This window comes from Myotis lucifugus, unplaced genomic scaffold (genome assembly GCF_000147115.1).
Source record: "Myotis lucifugus unplaced genomic scaffold, Myoluc2.0 scaffold_36, whole genome shotgun sequence".
Taxonomy (NCBI): domain Eukaryota; kingdom Metazoa; phylum Chordata; class Mammalia; order Chiroptera; family Vespertilionidae; genus Myotis; species Myotis lucifugus.
Window position 1 is genome coordinate 7,491,846 of NW_005871084.1, and position 22,550 is coordinate 7,514,395.

At 39.8% G+C, this 22,550-nt stretch overlaps 1 protein-coding gene across 1 annotated transcript in view; it reads left to right on the forward strand.

Moving 5' to 3' along the window:
• Nucleotides 1–5,552: 5,552 nt before the first annotated feature.
• The window catches only part of CDH7 (cadherin 7), a 102,614-nt gene continuing 85,616 nt past the window's right edge, over nt 5,553–22,550 (forward strand). The window contains exon 1 of the mRNA XM_023752663.1: nt 5,553–5,939. Coding sequence (XP_023608431.1) covers nt 5,730–5,939 — 210 coding nt within the window. The 5' untranslated portion in view covers nt 5,553–5,729. The remainder of the gene's footprint in view (nt 5,940–22,550) is intronic.

Sequence of the window (22,550 nt, forward strand, 5' to 3'; positions counted from 1 at the left end):
GTCACTCTCCTACGCTTGCCCGCTGAAGACAAGATGACACAGCACAGCTTGGGGGCAGAGGTCTTTGCTTGCTTCTGCTGTGACTTGCCCCTTGTTGGCACCTGTATATGGTACTCAGAGAGGGGAGGAGGCCGCAGGAAGGGAGAAGATGAATGATACGGAAATCTAAGAAGGGGGGGTGCAGGTTTTAGCTCCGATTCATGAGGCAATATTTAACCCACTGTGAAAAAGTCAACAATTGTGATGGATTGTGTGCTCAAGTTCATTTATATATAAAACATCATAGCGTGGTGCCTTTGTGTGTTTAACATCTGTGGGATGATAGGAAGTCTGTCTGGAGGGTGAGGCTATAGGAAATCTCAAGTTCAAGTTTTGTTCCTTGTGTTTGATAACACAGATAACTGGAGATTCTCATACTGGTTCAGGATCCCTCATTTCTTACATGCCATTACAACACGGGATGACTTGGGTTGGACTGCTGTACTGGCCTTTACCTTGAAAACCAGATGCCAGGGTAAAGATTGAAAGGAAGGGCCGGATTGGGGGAAGCCTGACTAAGAAAGGGGACATCCGACCTGCTCTCAGGTGTATATTCCTGGCAGACTTAGGCCCTCATGAAACACACCCACTCGGATCACAGCCATTCATATAGTTTACCAGTTTTATAAGCGCACTCCAAAAAGGGTTATTGAGGCATTTACCTACCTCATGAAACAGAATTTCCATCCTCCAGTAATGTACACAAAGCCAGGCAAGGTATCCTTGTACATTCTCCTAGACCTTCAAGAAAGGTAATGAACATTTGGCTCAAGGGCCTGGCAAATACTTCAGACTCCACAGAGAAATATAATGGAATTATTTCCAAAGTGATTGTGACTCATAAACACAGTAGAGTTAGCAAGCAGTTTATATATTGACTTAGCACATGGTTAAGTGTTGATGCTAAAAATTAATTTAGCTCTGGCCCATGTGACTCAGTTGGTGGGCATTGTCTGGTCCTGTTCCCAATCAGGGCATACTATATGCCCAGGTTGCTGGCTGGATCCTCAGTAGGGGGTGTGCAGGAGGCAGCTGATCAATATTTCCCTCTCTCTCTTCCCGTTGCTCTCTTTCTAAATTCAGTAAAAACATGTTTAAACAAATAAAAATGAATTTAATTATAATGAAAACAAACAGTCCATAACTATTTTCTGCCAATTATGTGTCTGCTTCTGTTCTAGATGCTGTGATACACAGATAGGGCAGACATCCCTCTTCATCGAGGTTCATGTTAATACTGGCTGCTTTAAGCACCCTTGACTTAAATAGGAAAATACAAAATTCTCAGGTGTCTCTTATTCACAAATGTTACACTGTGACTAAAGGACCCCATGTCATGCTCCATAACTCACCTCGTTGGGATGTTCTAGCCAGTTTGATAAATCCATAATCTTGTGTGGGAGACAGTCTTATCCAGAGGCAAGAAGAGTAAGTTAAACATCTCATGTTAAAATTCATGCTACATTTCATAAATATGCCAAATGTTTCTTTTATATTACTGTGACTTTCTTAAGTCCCTCTACCCTTTATCTTTGTTAACAATGCACACCTTTTCATAGCTTAAACATGTCAACAAAATCTATTCTATATAACTGTCAAAAGCATAAAAGGTAAGATCTGTAAAAAACAGACTGTGGAGAGTGGCAACTGTGTTTGGACAGGTTCAAGCCTCGGACTAATGAGAGGGCACAGTCCTCTCATTGCCAAGTCAAGTCCCAGCTTGGAGGGCAGAGCCTTCCCAGCACAATTATAGCCAACAGCTATAGTTGTAAGCTTGAACCTATGGTCTGAACACGTGGCTCCACGTGTCTGAGTGATATGGGCTTGATAGAGTTCAGGTGCATGTAATTGAGTAGGATCGAAACCCATGAGAATGTTGTAAACATCTTGACCATGCCCTTACTTTGCTTTGTGGAATCTGGCTATAAAATAAAGACACAGCTTGTGGGCGCTGGCACTGTTTCTCCATTTTATTTTTTTTTTATTTTTTTTTTAAATATATTTTATTGATTTTTTACAGAGAGGAAGGGAGAGAGATAGAGAGTTAGAAACATCGATGAGAGAGAAACATCGATCATCTGCCTCCTGCACATCTCCTACTGGGGATGTGCCCACAACCCAAGTACATGCCCTTGACCGGAATCGAACCTGGGACCTTTCAGTCCGCAGGCCGACGCTCTATCCACTGAGCCAAACCGGTTTCGGCATGTTTCTCCATTTTAGAGCAGCGTCCCACCTAGACCCAGCTCATTCTCTTGTCTGTCTTTTCTCCATCCTTCACTGCCCCCTCTCAGGGTCACTGAACCTGGCTGAGCTGGCGTGGCACATAAGGCGCCCTGGGGCTGAGTATGCCATGGCCGTGCCGGCTCGCCACAACAGACTTTCAAGATAATGTAGTTCAGCTCCCTTCTTTTGCCAATGTAGAAAACTAAATCCCAGGGGGATTCAAGGTCCTACAGAAATAGGGGAGGTTTTAGGACAAAGACCCCAGTGTTCCTATTCCCATTCCCATTATGTTTGTTTTCTTCCTATCAGTGAACATCCCGAGTGAGCTGGAATAAATTTCTCCAACTCCAATATCAGTCTTTGGCTTGTAAGAATTACAGAAATTGCTTTCCTATTACATTATTTTTGAAAAAAGAAAATTGGTGCTATTGTTTGTATCCATCTAGATTTTTTTGGTTCATGATCCATATTCTCTGGCACTGACAGGAACTATCAAGACTGTTTCATTCAGCGTGAGAGTTGTCTAAAACATTTTACTACAGATAGCTTTAAAAAAATGTTCTTGATTTCAGAGAGAGGAAGGAAGAAAGTGAGGAAGAGAGAAAAAAACATCAATGATGAGTGATAATCATTGATCAGCTGCCTCTTGCAAGCTCCCTACTGGGGATTGAGCCTGTAACTGAGGCAGGTGCCCTGACTGGGGAATTGAACCCTGACCTCTTGGTTCATGGCTCAACATTCAATCACTGAGCCACACCAGAGGGCTACACATAACTTTTAAAGGAAAACTAACCTCACTTCACAAACTAACGTTAACAGAACTAGTATTAAACTGAAAAATATCATCATGGCACTAATTACCCTAACAGCTATTCTTTTAGTTGGCCCAGACACTATCATGATTTGTTCATGATTTACTTATTTTATCCTGTTATGAAGTAGATGCCATTATTATCATTTTTGTTTTATAAGCGAGAAACTTGAGGCTTTATCTCTGCAACTTACTTGCTTAGAATTCTGTAAATAACTTGTCCAAGATTGTTTAGCTGACTGAAGACTCAATCTGTCTCTGTCCGATGCATTGCCCAGTCTTTACCATTGTATAGTTATCATAACTCCCTTAACTTTGAATTCCCAAAGTTCATTCGCTACTTAGTTTGTTAGAAGTTGGATACATTTCATTCTAAAACAATGCTATCAAAGTTCACTTAATTCATAAAGTAGTCCAAATAATATAATTTAGCTATATCACATTTAAAAAATTGCCCCAGGCAGCATGGAGGGACCTGGAGAGTATCATGCTAAGTGAAATAAGTCAGAGCAAGATTAGAATCACATGATCGCTCTCATGTGTAATCTAAGTAACAAACTGATGAACAAACAGAGTGGATCCTGAGATGTGGAAGCGTGGAACAGAGTGTGGAATCTCAGAGGGAAGGTGGGGGAGGGTGGGTGGGAGGGAGGTAATCAACCAGAGACCTTGTATGCATATATGCATAACCCATGGACACAGACAATAGGGTGCTGAAGGCCTAGGGCAGGGAGGGCGGGAGCAGGCTGGAGGGGGTCAGTGGAGGAAAAGGGGCACATATGTAATACTTTCAACAATAAATAATTATTTAAAAAATAGTACAATAAACTTTAATACAAAAAAATAAAAAAAATACTCTCAGGGATCAAAGTGCCTGACTCCAAGTTACTTCTTATGATTCTAAGTCTAGAACAACTTGACCTTCTAGAGTGGTTTCTAAATGGACCTATTTCATTGTTGCTCCTCAGATGGGAGATCTGGATTTGGGGAGATGTGTTCAGTGCACAGACGACAGTCAGTGTGCTCCAGTAATGGTTTATCATTCTTCCGGTTCTCGGCGTACACCAAGTCCGTTCTGCAAGCAGCTGGGTTATTCCACAGTGCCCTCTGGAATTTCAAACTTTACAGAGCTATTTTAACATGAACATCTTCCCTTGAATGGAGCTCAAAGTCAGTGCAATCCATTTCTTCCAGTGGTGCGGGCTATTCCAACATATTTAACAAATCTCACCTTTTTTCTATTTACGTGGCATTTTCTATAAGTATTTCTATATATGTTTTCTATAAGAAATTAACAGGAGTAACAGTTACCCCTGTTATAGGAGAGACAGGTAGAAAGATGGAAAAGCGTATAATACAAAGGCAGTGTAGCTTCTGCCTTCATAGGGAGCTATCTTTTGGCTTCATGTTCTTAAAACTATTTTTCTCCTCTCTCAAAAGAAAACACAAATGTTAATCCTTCACTGTAACTGCCCAATTGTTGATTTATTTATAGTCAAAGGAATTAATAAAGCAAAGTGTAGCATAGTGATTTACGTGAGCAGTTTCTCATGAATTATCATTTCTCTGTTTTTGGAAGTTTGTTTTGTAACTGATTTTTTATCTCTTGCATAATCAGGATTCTGTAACTGAAATAAGTAGACCTTAGAATGAGAGGTTTTTTTTCTGTGCTGATGCCAACAATGAACGGGGCTTACAAATACACTTGAGTTTCCTCACCCCTCTGATGGTCCATATAATTCAATCCCGTAAGTGTGTCTGGGGGGAAGGCCCTACTATGCGCAAGCCTAGCTGTGAGATGTTCAGTAAATATCTGTGGAGTCGCAAATCACTGCGGTGAAATAGCATAACCGAACCTGCTCCACAGCATCTGTGACAGTGAGTTTGAAGAGTGGGAACTGGAAACGTCTGAGCTTTCAGCTGATCACAATCAACTCGGAACACGTCAGAGCAGCTGGTGTTCTGTTACTCAGAATCAGTCACCCAGCGTCGAAGCACCTCGTGCTCCGTTATTTCTCTTTACAGTTTCACAGGAGAGATTTAAACCAGCATATGTCCTTCCCATTCGCCTAAATCCCTGCTTTGCTTTCATAGCCTAATACCAGCGCAGGAAACTGCCTGCAATATAAAAAAAAAATTAAATAAGTAAAGGCTAGCATTAAAATGATTTTTTTAATGGATGTGGTTCCATTTGTGTGCAATAAACCATATGCTCAAATAGAATGCCTCAGAAGCAGCGCGGAATTTTAAGGTTGCATTATGGAACAGGAATCATCCTGCCTCAGCGACGTCCACATAGGACCACGGTGATTGCCAGTTTCCATCTAAGTTCATAATCTTTAGTTTAGCAATTATACAAATGATGACATCTTGGGGAAATCAGTGCGAAGTTAGTAAATGAACGTTCCCGGTTGTGCGTCCTGGTTTCTGACACGAGTTGTCGCTTTGTCCCGACAGGAACCTCTTACACCATTCTTTGGCGAAGGCGATTCAGCGGTGGTGACTGCCTCCAACCGGACGCTCTACAAATTATCATCTCTGGACTCCCAGCGGACACCCTGCCGGAGGCAAGAGCTGCCAAGCCAACTGGAACTGTGCCTTTTCTGTTGTCAAGGTTCTTTTCTTACACAGGAAAAAGAAAGAAAAAAAAAAGATGAAGTTGGGCAAAGTGGAGTTCTGCCACTTCCTGCAGCTGATCGCCCTTGTCCTGTGCTTTTCTGGGATGAGTCAAGCAGAACTCTCGAGGTCCAGCTCAAAGCCCTACTTCCAGTCGGGGAGGCCCAGGACCAAGCGCAGCTGGGTGTGGAATCAGTTCTTTGTGCTGGAGGAGTACATGGGTTCGGACCCCCTCTATGTCGGAAAGGTAGGGCATGTGGCCTTTCGCAGTCACTCGTGGTTACTGGGAATGTCTGTGGTTGGATGGAGAACTGCTCATTTATGCTTTGGTGTCAGAGAACATGAAACTCTCACTCTGTCGTCTTTAAATTATGAGCAACTCAAACCTACTCTTTCTAGAGGTGGTCTGGTTTTATGGATTTTTTAAGATTTGCTTTTTAAAATTGTTTTTTGGTTAAAAATGAATATGAACAGAAGTCAGTTAGAAGTGATACTCATTAAACCAATGGTAGGAGTTTGTGGTGCATTTGTTAAGTGGCCAGGTGGGAGCCAAACTGAACGTTATCTTTCACAGCTCTGTTCTATTTGGGCAGGATTTTTCATTTGAGTGCCTTCCGCACTGAGGGGCCCATCAGGAGAAGGGCCTTTCCCTCAACATGCTCATATCCGGTCCAGTGCCTAGCATGCTGTAGGGCTGATACTTACATATTTGCAAAGGTTTCCTAAATTTCTCAATTTGGTGATGAGCACTGGTGAATGTTTCCTTCATAGAGTAAGTTTTGACAAGAAATCTATACATCTGCGTTTTTACTTGGCACTTTGTCAGCTCTAGACCGCTGTTCCTAATAAAGCTGATGAGTTTACGCCTGAGTGAATTTCCAACTTTGAAAGATCGAGGGAGAATCTTTGCTCTTTATTTCATGGGTTCTGTTTTCATTTGAACACACCTTACATAAAGGTGAAAATCTGTTTTTGTTGATGGGTATCTATATAAGTCAAGGTGGTTTGTGTTGTATTTACTGTTCTCATTGAATGCCTCTATATTTTAGAAATAATGATGGACATTTATGGAAAAGAGATTTGAGTAAGTTCAAGGTTTCTAGGTTGTGGATTAGAACTTTTTTTTTTTTTTTTTAGCCCAGCCATAGCATTTTTTTTTTCACTAAGAAAAGATGTGTTAGTACACACGTGTTTTATGTGCATATATATCCTTAGAGCCAGTACTATTTTAGTTGTAGTATCTTATACAGTGTATATGCACTAAATTCCTCTCTCAGCTTTTTCTGTTTTCTTATAACAAAGTGAGAGCAGTCACCATTATGCATTGTTAATGACTAAGAATTTAGAACTTAATTTCATTTTTAATGAACATTTAACAAATTCATCAAACTTTTTTCAGTGGACAGTTTTATATAACATTCAGCTGATTCAGAAAGAGTTAGTAGTGATTAGGTGAAATCATACTTTTATGAGAATATAACATTTTCTAAAGACAACTAAAATATTTCCGTTAATTTCGTTTTAAATGGGGTTGCCACAGTGAAGTTGACATTTTGAAGTAAACATAACTTAAAAAATTTTAAAGCACCCTTCTTGTACATTTTAGTCTTCACATAATAATTCAGAATGCTTGTATCTAAATAATCCTCATAAGTCAATTTAAAATTATGAAAATACATGCCGCTAAGGTTACTTAAATTTCAAATGCTTATGAAGCTGTTGGGCATAGTTTTTATTGTTTTTCTCAGAAATTGTGGGGTTCCTTGATTAGATAACAAGAAATATTCTGTGTTTCCCTTTCAGTTAATCAGAGACAATCACTTGACATTGTATGGGATGAAAAACAAGTTTGTGTTTATTTCTTGTCTGATGTATATTGGGTGTTCCATACAGATGCTCACAGTAAAATGTTCAGGATGCAAATGGGTTAAACACAAAAACTCTTTAAATGACTAAAATTTAGAAAAAATGCAGTGAGATAATTTGAGATGGAGAGTTAGGGGGAAATATAGTTAGTGGGTGAATGATTCATTCCTTATACACAGGGATTTCAAATGCCAGAGAAATCATGTGTACGTATATTTTTTAGGCCTTTGAATTTGGAGACCATGGTAAGAGCTGATGGCCAATGAGATGAATAAATAAATAACATTTGGTCATTAAGACATTGAGGATAATTAAGTCACAAGATGACTTGTGACCTTATTATTTTAGCCTATTTACTGGTTTTATTCAACATGATAACTCAAGACCAAAGTAGAACAGTTTGTTGAAGGGACCAGGAGTGCTTGTAGAACCTTCACCACAAGATCTCCAGGGCATGGACATCTGGGCTATGTTAGAATCTGACCTTTATCATGAGAATCTCACTCTTACCTGGTGATATGAGTTAATAAACTGCTGACCGGAAAGGTATAGACTTAAGGAAAGAGTCATTAGTTATTACTCTGATGGAATTCTTTTTTTACTGAGGTATAATTGACATCTAACATTAGTTTCAGGTGTATAACAATGATTCAACATTTGTATGTATTGTGAAATGATCACCACAATAAGTCCAGTTAACACTCATTATCATATATAGTTACAGATTTTTTTTTTCTTGTGATGAGAATTTTTAAGATCGACTCTCTTAGCATCTTTCAAATATGCAGTACAGTGTTATTAATGACTAGAGGCCTGGTGCACAAGTTCATGCATGGGTGGGGTCCCTCGGCCTGGCCAGCGATTGGGGCTGATCTGGGCTGTCTCGCCCAGTCCCAATTGGGACCGATTGGGTTGGCCAGCCTCGGGGAGGGACTGTGGGAGGTTGGCCGGCCATAGGAGGTTGGCTGGCCATAGGAGGTTGGCTGTGGGAACGCACTGACCACCAGGGGGCAGCTCCTGCATTGAGTATCTGCCCCCTGGTGGTCAGTGTGCATCATAGCAACTGGTCGTTCAGTAACCGGTTGTAACAATCACTTAGGCTTTTATATATATAGTCACCATTCCGTATGGAGTTCTGTTTTAAAGAACAATAGTGCGCCTTTCCCCAAGAGTGTTTCTTAGTTGCCATCATGCCTGTCGCCCTGTCCTGTTATAGGAGTCCCTCCTTGTCTCCCCTGAACTGACTGTTAATTCACAGCCATCTATCGCATTGAATCGCACTGCACTTTTCTAAGTCCAGCCTTTTCCTCACCTTGGCATTTCTCACCTAATGTCCTCCAACTAGCTGACAAAAAATGTGTCTGCAAACCACCCGGCCTCTGTTCCAGGCATTAAGTGGTTTTCATCTCTCCTAACCATAATGGGCTGCCAGCGATTGCTGCGCTCCGGGCCATTACTTTCCCTGAAATGCGTGCTTCGTGCCTCTTCCACAGTCGGCTTCTCTAGCTGTGACCATCACTCTTGTCTTCCCTGCTACTCCCTTTTCTTCCCTGCTTATTCGGGGAGAATTTATTCCTATTACCTCAGTCAGCATCAGATGTGTAGACATTCAGCGTGGGATCCACTCAGCTTTCAGGTCAGCTTGCTGGAACGTGTTGGTGAGCATGCTCAATGCAGCCGATTACACCTGAGCAGTATCTCTCACCAAGAGATACTCTGTCTCTTGATAACTAAAGCTGGGTTTGGTGTTCCAGAAAAGGAATGTTCCTCCTGAAAAGAGGTTGTGTTTAAAAAAATGAGGTAGGAATTAGATTCCATAACTAGGCAGATTTATATTAGATACACACAAAGATAATAATGAATCCCAAATATTTATTACTTGGTTAGGGAAAAGCCTACTCATCGTGGTAAAATTTACATTTTATAGATTTTAGAGGGGAAAACCAGCAGACATGCCCTCTCAATATGTAGATTACCTAAAGTTGGCACCTATCTTAGAAGAAAGCAATGGCAGTGTGTTTTTCCTACGCACGTGTAGAAATCCCCTTTTTACAATAGCCCTACAACCAGAGTGAATTGTGAAGACACTTGTTCTTACCTTGTTACTTTGCAATAGAACTGGGAAACGCCCGGTGGGAATTTGGGCATGGATCAGCTCTGTGGATCTAAATAAGTTCAGATCCTCAGACATACTTTTTACTTTTTGGCAGGTGTTCTTAGCTCTTACTGTACTTCAGTATACTAGTAGCTCTGTGCACTTCCTCCACATAAAATCAACAGTTCAGTTTTTGTTTGGTTTCTTTTCAACCATAGCAAAAATAAAATACATCTGATTTTGTCACTAAAATGCACAAACTTGCCATAAATTCAGTTTAATAGTGCCCATTTTCTCTTCAAAGTTATCTTAGGTTACAAATGGAAATTATCATTACCTAAGGCTTCATCAGTGAAACTGCATAACTGCGAGTTGGAGGAGAGGGGCTTACTGTTATAAACCTAATGAAAAACTAGATAATCTAGATTGGCTCAGAATTTTTTGATTGTCTATCCATACTGATCAAAATATTTTAAAATGCTATCTTCTTGAACTCTTTTATTTGTATTTACTTGTCACCCATTTTGTGATGGGAAAAGCAAAAATTAAAAAAAAAAACACAGGTCTATGCTAGTCCTGTTTTTACATTGTGTTTATGTTGAGATTGAAAGTGAAAAATGAGATAAACTCAAGTGATGATACTGGGCCTCTGTGATTGTTTGACAAGCTTTGCGTGCAGTGCTCATTGACATGGAGTCCCAGAATCTGCAGCAGTCTCTGTAGCTCACCAAGATAAATGACAGAATTAGACAAGCAGCAGGACAGTCTATGCTCAAGCATAGATAGATAAGTGCTATATTGGGAGAAATTTCACCCTAATCTGCATGATTCTTGTATGATTTATATTGATTATCTGTCATCGTAATTATGATCACTGGAGGGAAACAGTAGTTTCTCTAAATATGCTTAACACTATATCCTCCAAGTTCTCCTTTGCTGCTGTCCGGCCTATCCCTTTCCGTGTTCACTTACATCCCCCTCCCCAGTTTCCTGTCTTCTTTTAGTGCTTACCTAGTACCTCCTCTGTGGTAGGTGTTGTGCTAGATGGGAGAGTTTAAAGAAAACAAGCTCCTCTTCATAAAATTCACCATCTGGTTGATAAGCCATGCGGGTAACCAGATGGCAGTGGAAAGCAGTAAATTCTATAGCTAATCTACATCTGTGGAGGTGGGTAGGAGGGAGGAATGGAGCCATGGATCCGTGAACAAAGGCTTGCATGAGGATATAAGATGTTCCTCTGTGATTTCATAATCCTTTTATACAATCTTCACATCAACACAGAAAAAATTATCTTAGAAAGTAGGACAGAGTATTCTAAATCTATATTAGAGGAAGCTTTATATAGTAGAAAGATCAGTACGTAGAAAGCCTAGTTTATACTTGCAAGTTTCTCTGTATTTTGAACATTGCCCTTAAACATAAATTTCTATCCTCTCATTGGTAAACTTGGGATCAATCGGTAAAATTTGGAAACATTTCATTTTGACATAATTTCAGACTTACCAAATAAGTTGCAAAGTATTATTTTAGAACCCAGCTTCTCCAAATGTTAATCTTACATGACTACATCTATTACGTAGACCAGGAAATGAACATTGGTATGATACTGATTACCATTCAGCAGTCGAATTCACATTTTCCATTTGTTACAGTAAAGTGCTTTTTCTGATAGGAGCCGGTCTAGTGTTACATCTTGACTTTGTCTTGTCTCCTTAGTCTTTTCAGCCTGAGGTAGTCACTCCATCTTTCACATTGTCATTCTTGACCGGTAACTTGGTAGCACATCTCACAACCTGGGTTAGTCTCATGTTACTTCCTAATGTGAGCATTTCAGGTGATGTAGTTCTGACAAGATGCCCTTCCCACCACATCTTGTCAGGAGGTACAGGACGTCGATATGACTCATTGGTAGTGATGTTGACTTTGATCACCTGGGTCAGGTGATGTCCTCTAGGTTCCTCTATTGAAGAATCATATCTGAAAGTTTTGAATCTACACTGTCCTTATGGGTTGGAATTCATGATAGCTCTGGTGCAAGGGGATGCTCTGCAGGCTTCATTAAGGTCCATGGTCCAATTTAAGGATGAGGAGTGGCTCCATCTGAAATGTGGGTCAAATTTACATTCATAACCCTATCAAGTAAGGTCCATAATCTTACGTAGTAATTCATCATGTTTCTCAAAAATTTAGCCCTCATAATTGTAAAACGTGGTTTTAGAAAATAATACACAGTCAGCTAACATAAAAGAAGTGTCTCAAGAAAATGCAATCTAATATATTAACATTTTAGTATATTAACAAGGGAGTTGGGATCTAAATGAGGAATAGAATTATAATTAATGTTTGAAAAGATTTAGTCATGCTAATTCCTCCAAATGATTTATTTAGATAGAGTCTAACATTTCTGTTTCATAATCAATACTGACTATATCTTTGAAAAGCTGTCTGAATTAAAAAGGAGGTGTTCTTATATTAGAGGTGAGGTAATAGATACATTTGAAAATAAAATAAGTATAGAGTAAGGGAACAATCATTAGAACTATACATTAGAAGAATTAGAAAGCAAGTCTGGATGATTATATCCACTCTGGAAAATACATTTCTGAAAAAAATGTTAAGATGTTCTATGACTACGAAAATATTTTGTTTTCCTGTGAAGTATCAGGGTTAGTTGCATTATCATCAAACCCTCTTAACATATGTTTTTGAAACCTTTACCTTTAAAAAGCATGTATTCAAGAAAGAATATATAAACTTACATGGTTCTCTAATCATTACATATTCTTGAAATTTAACAAATCTCGAAAGTGAATATAGTAAAAATAACAAGCAGTGGTATTATTGGAGAGATTACAATGGTATTTAGCTTAGATATAGAAATATTACACATGTATCTTAGAATAGACATTTTCAGGATAGGGTGTGCAGAAATAACATATTATTGAAATTCTGGAAACAATATGTAGGACTTTTATTCAATTCTTTAAAAATCCCATCCTTTAAAAATTCTAGTTTTTGGTATATGCAGTATACAATACATTTAAGGAGTTTTAATTGATAGAAGTATACTTTCAAGTAAGCAGGAAGACCAGTAGCCCATTCCAGGAGGGGTTTTAACAACTAAAAGACCATTTGTAACTAGTTGGCCCTACACTGCAGTGCCATTTTCCAGTGAGCTGGTCTGGACCCATGGAGGTTGGCCTGGATCAAGATAGGCTCAAAAGGTTCCTTTTGCCCTGCATGGCTTAACTTTTCAGTATATGGGAGGGTCTGAACACATTCCAGTAAATAACAGCTAGAGAACATGAAATTGCCAGGAAAATACTCATGTTGAACTCAACCAGCCTTAGTCTTCTCAGGCCAACAACCTGGGATTTACCTGCTGCCGTCGCCTAAACAAGAGAGAACCCCAAAGACACTGAGGGTGGGGGGTGGGGAGACAAGATAGCATGGCAAGGCCTTCTGCATTGCTGATTCAGCTAGCATCCTTGTCTTCTGTAGGATAAATTCAGAAGAGCAGTTTTTCAAGATGGGGCTGTGTTATAGGAATGGTAATTACATGAACCAAAATGACTAACATCATTCCAGCAAGTTCTGTGTGTAAACAGCGCACAATTATCTGATAAGAATGCTTCCCTTAGACTGTTGACTTATCTTCTTAGTTAAAATGCTGACATGTTTTAAGGTATTTAACTGAAAACACACAATCAAGATTTGGACAACACATACATAATGCTCAACAGATGTGAGTTTGAAAGACTGGTGATGATCACTGGTGAAATTAGTCAAACCATGCTTAAATTAGATGTTTCTGATGTGTGAGTCATTTAAGGGTCCACAGTGGCGCAGCGTGGGTGTGGAGAGGAGAAGATTACACATTCTGCACTTGGTTCTTTGAAATGAAGAAGAAATAACATATCTGAGAAACTCTGTTCTGCATCCCACATCACTCTACCCTGACACAGTTTATGTAATTTTCTCAACTGAATCATAACAGAACAAAATGTAGGCAGCACATTAATTTTGCTCATTTAGGAGAAATAGGTACTGGTAAATTCTAGTCAGTGGGTTCAGTGTAATTATATTCAAGAAAAGTGAAGCTATCAACAGTTGAAAATGATTACTAACAAGTTAGATGCGAATTATCACAAGACGAAAGCGCATAGTGAAGGTTATTTGCAATGTTAGAATCATACACGGGGTGTGCAAAGAAAGACAGGGCTGTGTCCGAGATAAAAGTCAGTTAAATTGTAGAGCAGATACACACCGTGGAAAACTGCTTTTTATAAAGATCGGTGTAAAATGGTGGGATGGCATAAATCTTGATGTTGGAATTAGAATCTCGAGCTTTATTACAAAGGATAGTTATCTTTTTGGGTGATCATTAGAATACCTGCAAGTAGACTTTTACCTATGGCACAGCAGCTGCATTCGGCGAATCTTGGGGAGCAGTTGTGGCATGTAATGATCTGAAACAAGGCTGTTTTCCCCATTGATTAGTTTGTTGGAGACGTGAGTACAATTGAGGATGGAAAACATATACAAATGAATGAGGATTCAGGGTTAAGGTCAGAGGAGGAAGTGCATTCTGTTTCAGATCCAATTAAGATTTCACAGCGGAATTTATGATAAAAACATAGGGAACCAATATTCAGATGGTTCATATCTTGTAACGTGTATTGTTTTCTCAGTGCTGCTCTCTGCACGCTGCCCACAGCTGCTGATTTGTGGTTAAGTTTGATTGCTGTAAACTCTGGGCACGCTGATAAAGCCGTTTTTCAGGCACTGCATTTTCACGTCCTGCCCAGAGCTCAGGGGGTGTGGGAGAACTGGAGGTGGCAGGAGGAAGGGGTCTATGCTACGTCAGAGGCTTCAGCAGTCCTGCAGTCACTCTTTCTATTCTGTTTCCAAGCAATAACCCCTCTTGGAATTTAGCAAAAAAATAAAGTATTTGATGTCATTTCAGTTGTGTGCTACAGTACCCCATAGAATGTACCCCCTATAATGATTTTTTTTTCAAATTCCCTGTGGTTTTAATATTGAAATTTAAATATTTATATTAATATAGATTTTTTTAATCAGAAAGAAAAATAATGTATTTTTTTAATTAAAAAATTAAAGCTTGAAGCCCTGACTGGTTTGGCTCAGTGGATAGAGCGTCGGCCTGCGGACTCAAGGGTCCCAGGTTCGATTCCAGTCAAGGGCATGTACCTTGGTTGCGGGCACATCCCCAGTGGGGGTTGTGCAAGAGGCAGCTGATCGATGTTTCTAACTCTCTATCCCTATCCCTTCCTCTCTGTAAAAAATCAATAAAATATATTTTTTAAAAAATTAAAGCTTGGGGCTTTAAAGCTCATTTACTCAAGTCCTTTTCTGAATTCGGGAGTTGATTGTACAGTATCCCTGATGTGTGTGATCTGGCAGCCTCAGGTCCATTTTTAGGGCAGGATCTGGGGGAAACACACAGATTTGAGTCATGTTGAGTTCAGCCTCCACCAGTCACCAATGGTGTGACTTCTGGTGAATAGCTTGCTCTCTTATTTCATTCTCTTATAAAATAGGAACAACAATAACAATCACAAGGCTGTTGTAAGCATAAAAAGCAGAATAGAGTTACTATGAAAGCATAATGTTGGGAGGATGACTCTTATTTTTAGGAACTTGAATTACATTTTGCTATTAAAATCTCCGAAGGCAGCTCTTTTGCACTCCCCGCCCCATTTAAAAGGAATGCTTGAGAAGATGAAGTAACTCCTCATCTCCACACCTGTCCTCATGCTCAGCTGTGCTTGTTTTTGGATGTCCCAAAATATGATGATCAGGATTGAACTTGAATAATTTATAACCAATCTGTCAGTTCCAAAAAAGAAAAGTCGAGATTTTTATTTCCCTTGATGTGAATTCTGTCATGAACATTAGCCATGACTACATTACCAAGATTATTGCTGTCATTAGCATTATTATCTACTCTTGAGGAAAACAGTGTAAGAGAAAATTAGGGTTTGGGGCTCAATACACTAAAAGGAAGTTATAATAAAATTGAATATTAACTAGGAAAGCCCAAATTGATCTCTAAATATTGTTTTCCTCAGAAAAATGTTAAATGAGAAGCCTAGTTTTGTTTTTGTTTTTTTTAATCAAACTGAAAACTTCCTGCATAGGCTGCAAATATTTGCCTCTCTAACCCTTCCTCCAGGTCTCTCAGCTTTCTCCTTTGATTTTAAAAGTTAAAACAGCTGTATAAATAAATTGTGGTTCTCTCCTCCTGTCAGGGAGACAGCCCCTGCATCGTTGATAGACCTTGCAGCTGTGGGGCCAGGGCACTGCCTTTCCCACATGTGACTGAATCCAATGCATCTAAGTGGGCACGATTTCCTCAGGGCTGTCCTGGGGGTGTCTGAAGCTACTGCCATTTCCTGGATATAGTTTGCGGGGTTCTTGTTCCAGCATCAAGAAGGGTTCAGCAATCTGGAGAAGGCTGTGTGTAGATTAAATAGGAGTCCAGAGACGAAGCATAATTTTGAAAGGCATTGGGGGTCAGAGGAGCTTAGCTTAAAGGAAAAAAAGATCTAAGTTCTAAGTTCTCCTCGTCTCAGGACCCCATGCTTTTTATTAACACAAATTGTCCTGAGGCGAGGCAGAGATATACACATCAAAGGCTCAGGTTTTCCTATAGAGGCATTGTCAGAATGGAAGAATTAGCCTACGGCTGTTCAGGTGTTTGGCCAGTAGGAGGCAATAACATGTAGATTAAGATGCCCTGAGCTCTCTGGCATCCAAGCAATCATCCCTTTTCAGGTTTGGGGAAATGCCCTCAGCCATTCCCAACAGGTGACTACATGTGTGACTCAACCCTGTTGAGTCCCCAAGTTCCATCAACCTTTTGATGAAACTCTTGAAATTATGACATGCTAGAATCGGCTTCCAGCATAGTTTACTCTATGTGAATGATGGTTGGGGGGCTGGGACTCAGGAGGCACAGAGGCCTGGATTTGAATGGTAATTATCCCACCTTGTTGACCCAGGACCACGGATTTGACTATCCCTAGACTCCCTGTGATGGCCCTGGCCCTGTTGTGAAACCTACCATAAACCCAGCAGAAAGAAATAAAGAGAAAAGAGGTCTGGGGAAGGGGTTAGATGTTATCTTGGAGCTGCCTGTTCAGTGTGAAAAATAGCAGGAAGATTTCAGTTGGTTTTCTGATAAGAAACATGCAGAAGATAAACAGAACTGGGGATTAGACCCCACAAAGTAAGGGGTTTAGAGAAGTAAGATGGAAGCTTTCTGTTTTGTTTTGTTTTCTCATAGGATATTGGAAATTATATGGCAATTTGCATGTTATGTGATCATCTTTGGATATATTATCTATTACAAGTGGTAATGACTTGATAGATTATTCCAGTACATTGAGAGGAAGTTGAGCAAGTTGTTAAACTCTCTCAAGTTCATAAATCAGGGAGATCTGAGTGAATTTCAATATCGCCATTTACTGGGAAATTATTCATCTTCTGTTAGCATATTCTCTGTAAAATGGGTCTTATGTAATACAGTTGTTATAATATATGTGCACTAAATACAGTAATATATGTTAAGTACTGCATATTTGAGATAACATTCCTTAAGGCTTAGCTGTAATCTATACTAATAAAAGCCTACGTAGCCCTCACTCATGACATCATCACAAGATGGCCACCACAAAGATGGCCGTCACAATATAGCCACATGCACAGCGGAGACGGGGCCTGGGGGCCGCTCCATGCAATGAGGCCTGGGGATCCTGTGGCTCCGCGCAATGTGGAGGGGGCCAGTCCCAACATCTCCGCCACCTTGCGTGGAGGAGGTGGGTCCCTGTGGAGGAGGCGGGTCACAGGAGGGAAGAGCAGTTGTGGGCGATTGGGCCGGCAGGGGAGGGCACTTGTGGGCGATCAGGCTGGCAGGGGAGCAATTAGGGGGCGATCAGGCTGGCAGGCAGGCGAGTGGTTAGGAGCCAGTGGTCCTAGATTGTGAGAGGGATGTCTGGCAGTCGGACATCCCTTGAGGAGTCCCAGATTGCAGAGGGTGCAGGCTGGGCTGAGGGACACCCCCCCCCCCACCCCGTGCACAAATTTCGTGCACCAGGCCACTAGTTGTTAATTATGGTGACAGATGTTATCATTCTGCAGTCAGGCACTACTTATTATAACTGATCTGAGTCAAGTGTTTTCTTTTTAAAGCGTATTTTAAAATCAACGTATAGTCTAAGGAGAAAACAAGGATAAAACCAAGCAAGATTCTTCACATTGGCACTCTTCATGACCACAGAGAAGTCCTTCAAGTGACCTTTCCTTGATCTCTCATCCATCACGAAGGGACAGTCGTATCAGATATCCCTGCACCTTGCAAGTCTGAGTCAGAGCCTCCAGCTGATAACATCTGTCAGTGTGCTTTGAAATATATAAAATGTTCAGCCTTAAATAAAACTTATTTTTGATGGGAAAAGCAGTTGGTAGTCATATTTATAAAGTATTAGAGTAGAACAGAGTTTACAACACATACCCTCTTATTTCAGTAATTATTGATGAGTGATACTTGGACACTCTTTTTGGTATTTATTGAAGAGTAATTCTTTGATATATATCATCAAAACACTTTCAGGATTTGGCTGCTATTTTCAATTTTATGTATTTAGAATCAACTCAGATTTTAAATTACATAGCAGGGAATGAAGAAGAAAGAAGATAACCCCAAGTTATGGTTTGAGAACAGACATAACCATCCTTCCAAAAGAAAATTCTGCTCCACTTTCACACTCTAGTTGTCAATGCCCAAAAATGCGTCTGTAGCTAAAATAAGTATTCATAGGACAGTTTTTCAAACCACGTACTAGTATTTGAAAAGATAGGTCAGGACACACACATACACACATAATTGTTTTATTCTCAGATACTTTCTAAATCCAGAAAGCTAATGACATAGTTGAGAGTTTCCCAGGAGGCAAGAGATTCCAGTGCCATTAGGATTCTACTGAAGAAAAGTGGTGCTTTAATGGAACTAGATAAATGGGATTGCTTGTTCATCTCTCAGTTAATTTTCTTTTTTAAGACCGTGCCTTAGGTCAGAGCTTCATTTAGTCTAAAGTTTGGCTCAAACCTATTGCTAGGTTTTACCCATCCTATACTTCATTAAGTTCTGAATTCAGAAACTGAATTTGATTGATTCATTTTATTTCTAAAAATGGTAGCATTTTAACATCTCCAGTTTTTGTGTTGAGAATTAATATTGCTTGCCTAACGTTTCAGGGAAGAAAGGTTACTGAATATGTTGATATAATTAGACTATATGTATAAACAGGTGTTTGTTTGTTTTTTGCTTTGTATAATTGGACAGATAAATCAGGAGAAACCAAATATTTTGCAATTCTGATAGCCTTACTTCTACACCGAAGGAGAGGCACCAGAGTTCACATTAGAAAATATTGTTAGGCTTTTAGAAGTTGCCATTGTAAAGGAATCATTCAGGTAGGCAGGTAAACTTGAGTATAATTAAAGAGAAAACATTAGAAAAAAGAAGGCCAGAGGTTACTCACCTCCCCCCCCCTTTTATAAATTAAATAAAATGCAAGAAAGGATGCTGAAATAAACCATCCAAAGGCTATGCGATACAAAGAAAGGAAGGCTTTCTGAAATGCAGTTCTACAACGTAAAGCTGTAGAAATGCGTCTGTAGCTAAAATAAGTATTCATGTGCAAAAATAATCATGTTGGTTGATTATATCCAAGTGAAAGCTACATGCATTTTAGGGCAAAGCCGTTGCCTTTGACCGTGAAAATCCTCATGATTTCTATATAAAATGAATGTTAAACCCAACCAAAAGCTCATAGGAGGCTTAATATATGGTCCCTGCAGTAAGACAAGTTTGTAGGTGAAAAAAACTCTTCAGCCTGAAGCAACTTTGTTCATTGAATTTATGTTTTACTCAACCAAATAGAAGCATCTAGTTCAGTAGAGAGTAGAGAGAATACATATCCTGAGTTCAAACAATGCTTCACTACTGATTGAAACCATAACTTGGGGTTATCTTCTTTCTCCTTCCTATAAATGGAGGGAGAACTCTATTAAGAATTCATACCCTGCTCCCACACCCCCCAAATTATCACTATTCAAAAAGTGTATAAGAGTTTGATGCATAAGTGTAGCATATTCTTAGATTAAAAAAACAAGTGTACAGCCCAGCAGGTGTGGCTTAGTGGTTGAGCATCCATCCATGAACCAAGAACGTCACTCTTCTATTCCTGGTCAGGGTACATGCCCAGGTTTTGGGCTCAATCCCCAGTAGGTGGCATGCAGGAGGCAGCCAATTGATGTTTTTCTCTCATCAATGTTTCTATCTCTCTATGCCTCTCCCTTTCTCTCTCTCTAAAATAATCAATAAGAACATATTTAAAAAGTGTATGGAAGAATCTGACAAGTAACCCTTTTGTTGGCTTTGTAACAATGTCTGCTTAGAGAAATTAAAGTCTTTACTCATATTTGATTTAGCTTTGATCATCTCATTGAAAGGTGTCATCAGCCTTTTGGTGATTTTAATCTATATATTTTCAGGGAGCCAGTTATTTTCCCTTTATATTTATGTTGATCTACAACAAAATACTAAGTATACCTAAGTGAATGTTATTCTATTTTTTTCTGAAAACTTGTGCCATGCTGAATCAAAAGCATGTTACCTGAACTAGTACAAAATGATGTGAACCTGATGGGCTAAATTACAAAACCAAAACAGGAAAAACCGCGCAGAGAAAACTGGTTAATTTTTATTCCCAGGGATGCGTGTTATCCAGCTTTTTCTTTTCATCACAACTTACACAGTGAGAGTGAGCACCTCTTTAAATTTTGTGCACTCGGCGCCTCACCCTTAGAAAGGCTCGTGCTCTCAGGGAAACACAAGGACAGGCTTGGCAATTGCCTAAAACTGGGAGTGAGTTCATTCTTAAAAGTTGCACCGGAATAGCCTTGCTTCTACTCCTGCCCTTTTGGCAGAGAAGCAAATAAGAGGATTTCCCTCCCCAACTCTCTGACACTAATTCAGTTGCACTGGTTATGGTCTCCACATAGTCACACATGGTCCTCAACAGTGATTCTGGAAATCAGTGGAGCTATAAAATACAGTTATGTAACTGCCAAGGTGGTGATAGAATGGGAAGAATTGATCATTTCTTCCAGTATTTTAGAACATTGGCCAAACTAGAATTTAAATCTGTCGCATGACTATGCCTTTGCCATTTTATCAGAGAATTGATTGAATCCATAGAAAGATTTGGTGGTGGTCCTTGGTGCCCTGTGCTTAGGTTGACCCTGTTCAAACTTTCGTTTTGTTACATGTTTCAGACCTATTGGATTTTATGTCATCCATAGTTAGCAGATGACAAAAAAAAATAATTGAAGAGAAACATTGATTAAATAAGAAATCAGGTTAATACCATTTAAATTTTTCTCTAAAACAGAAAAAATATAATTTGACCATGCATTTCAATTTTATGCAAATACATGCAAATGTAGCACAATAACTATTTTTTCTGTAAGCATTTCATATACTTGAATGTGGTTTCTTGGTACAAATTTAGCGCTATTTCCCTTGAGAAAAAATTTTGTGTTTATGTGTTAACCATTTAGACATTTTCAAAGGTGATATTATCAGAAAGAAGGGAATATAAAACAGAAAGAATATATGCCATTCGAATCCCTCTTAGTTTTACCTTGCCAAAACCCTGTCCTCTCTCCCCTCTATCCCTTTTTTCCTCATTCCTCTGCCACATTTTCATGTCTGCTGATGCTTAAGAGGGAGAGCTACTACCTTTGATAGGGCAAACGACCTTGAATTCTAACACCCTGTGGGTGGATTTTTACTTATGAGTAGAAATGGAATTAAAAGGACAACTAGAGTGTGAAAGTGGAGCAGAATTTTCTTTTGGAAGGATGGTTATGTCTGTTCTCATATTTATGATAATTATGTGCTGTACTGTTGCTGTGAACACTGAATTAGCAAATACTGAACCCATTCCTCCCATGGGAAGTACAAGGTCAGTTTCCCGTGAGCCTCTAGTTATAACATTACTGTCAACTGATCAACCCATAATCTTGCTTTGTGTGTGTTTCTGTTTCTACTTTACTTATTTATATATATTGCTGATCATTAACATAGAACTCACAGCCTCTGGCACTATAACTAGCACCGTAGCAAAGCCTAACTAGCAGAGACCTTTTTTTTCTCCTACACAGTCATCTTATGTGTAGGAACACTAGACAGCACTTTAGCGCTACATTTGGGAACCATTTTAAACAGCTATAGCACCACCAAACAGCACAAATATACAAAAAAATGTGGCACTGAATAGACTACAGAATGAGTGCTTGTTCTCAGACTGAGCTGCAACAAGCCAGAGCATTGCCCTGCTCAGCCTCAGTGGGATCAGGCAAACCAGGAGACTCACATTATTTGCTGCTCTGCTCATGTCCACAAGTGACTACCACCAACTAAACATTAGCAAGTAGGAGAAATCACAGATACGGAGTCTAGAGTCATGAAGATCAACTATATCTACTTTAGCAAAAAGGATATCCATGAGTCATGGATACAATGCATGAACATTTTTTTTCCATGTTACTGTATAGCTTTTATTCTTAACTGGAGGCCCGGTGCACAACATTCCCTCAGCCCAGCCTGCAACCTCTTGCAGTCCGGGACCCCTCAGGGGATGTCTGTCTGCTGGCTTAGCGAGCAGGCTTAAGCTGGCAGGCAGACATCTCCCAAGGGGTCCTTAGCGCTGCTGCGGAGGCAGGAGAGGCTCCCACCACCGCTGCTGTGCTCGCCAGCCTTGAGCCCGGCTTCTGGCTGAGTGGCTCTCCCCCTGTGGGAGTGCA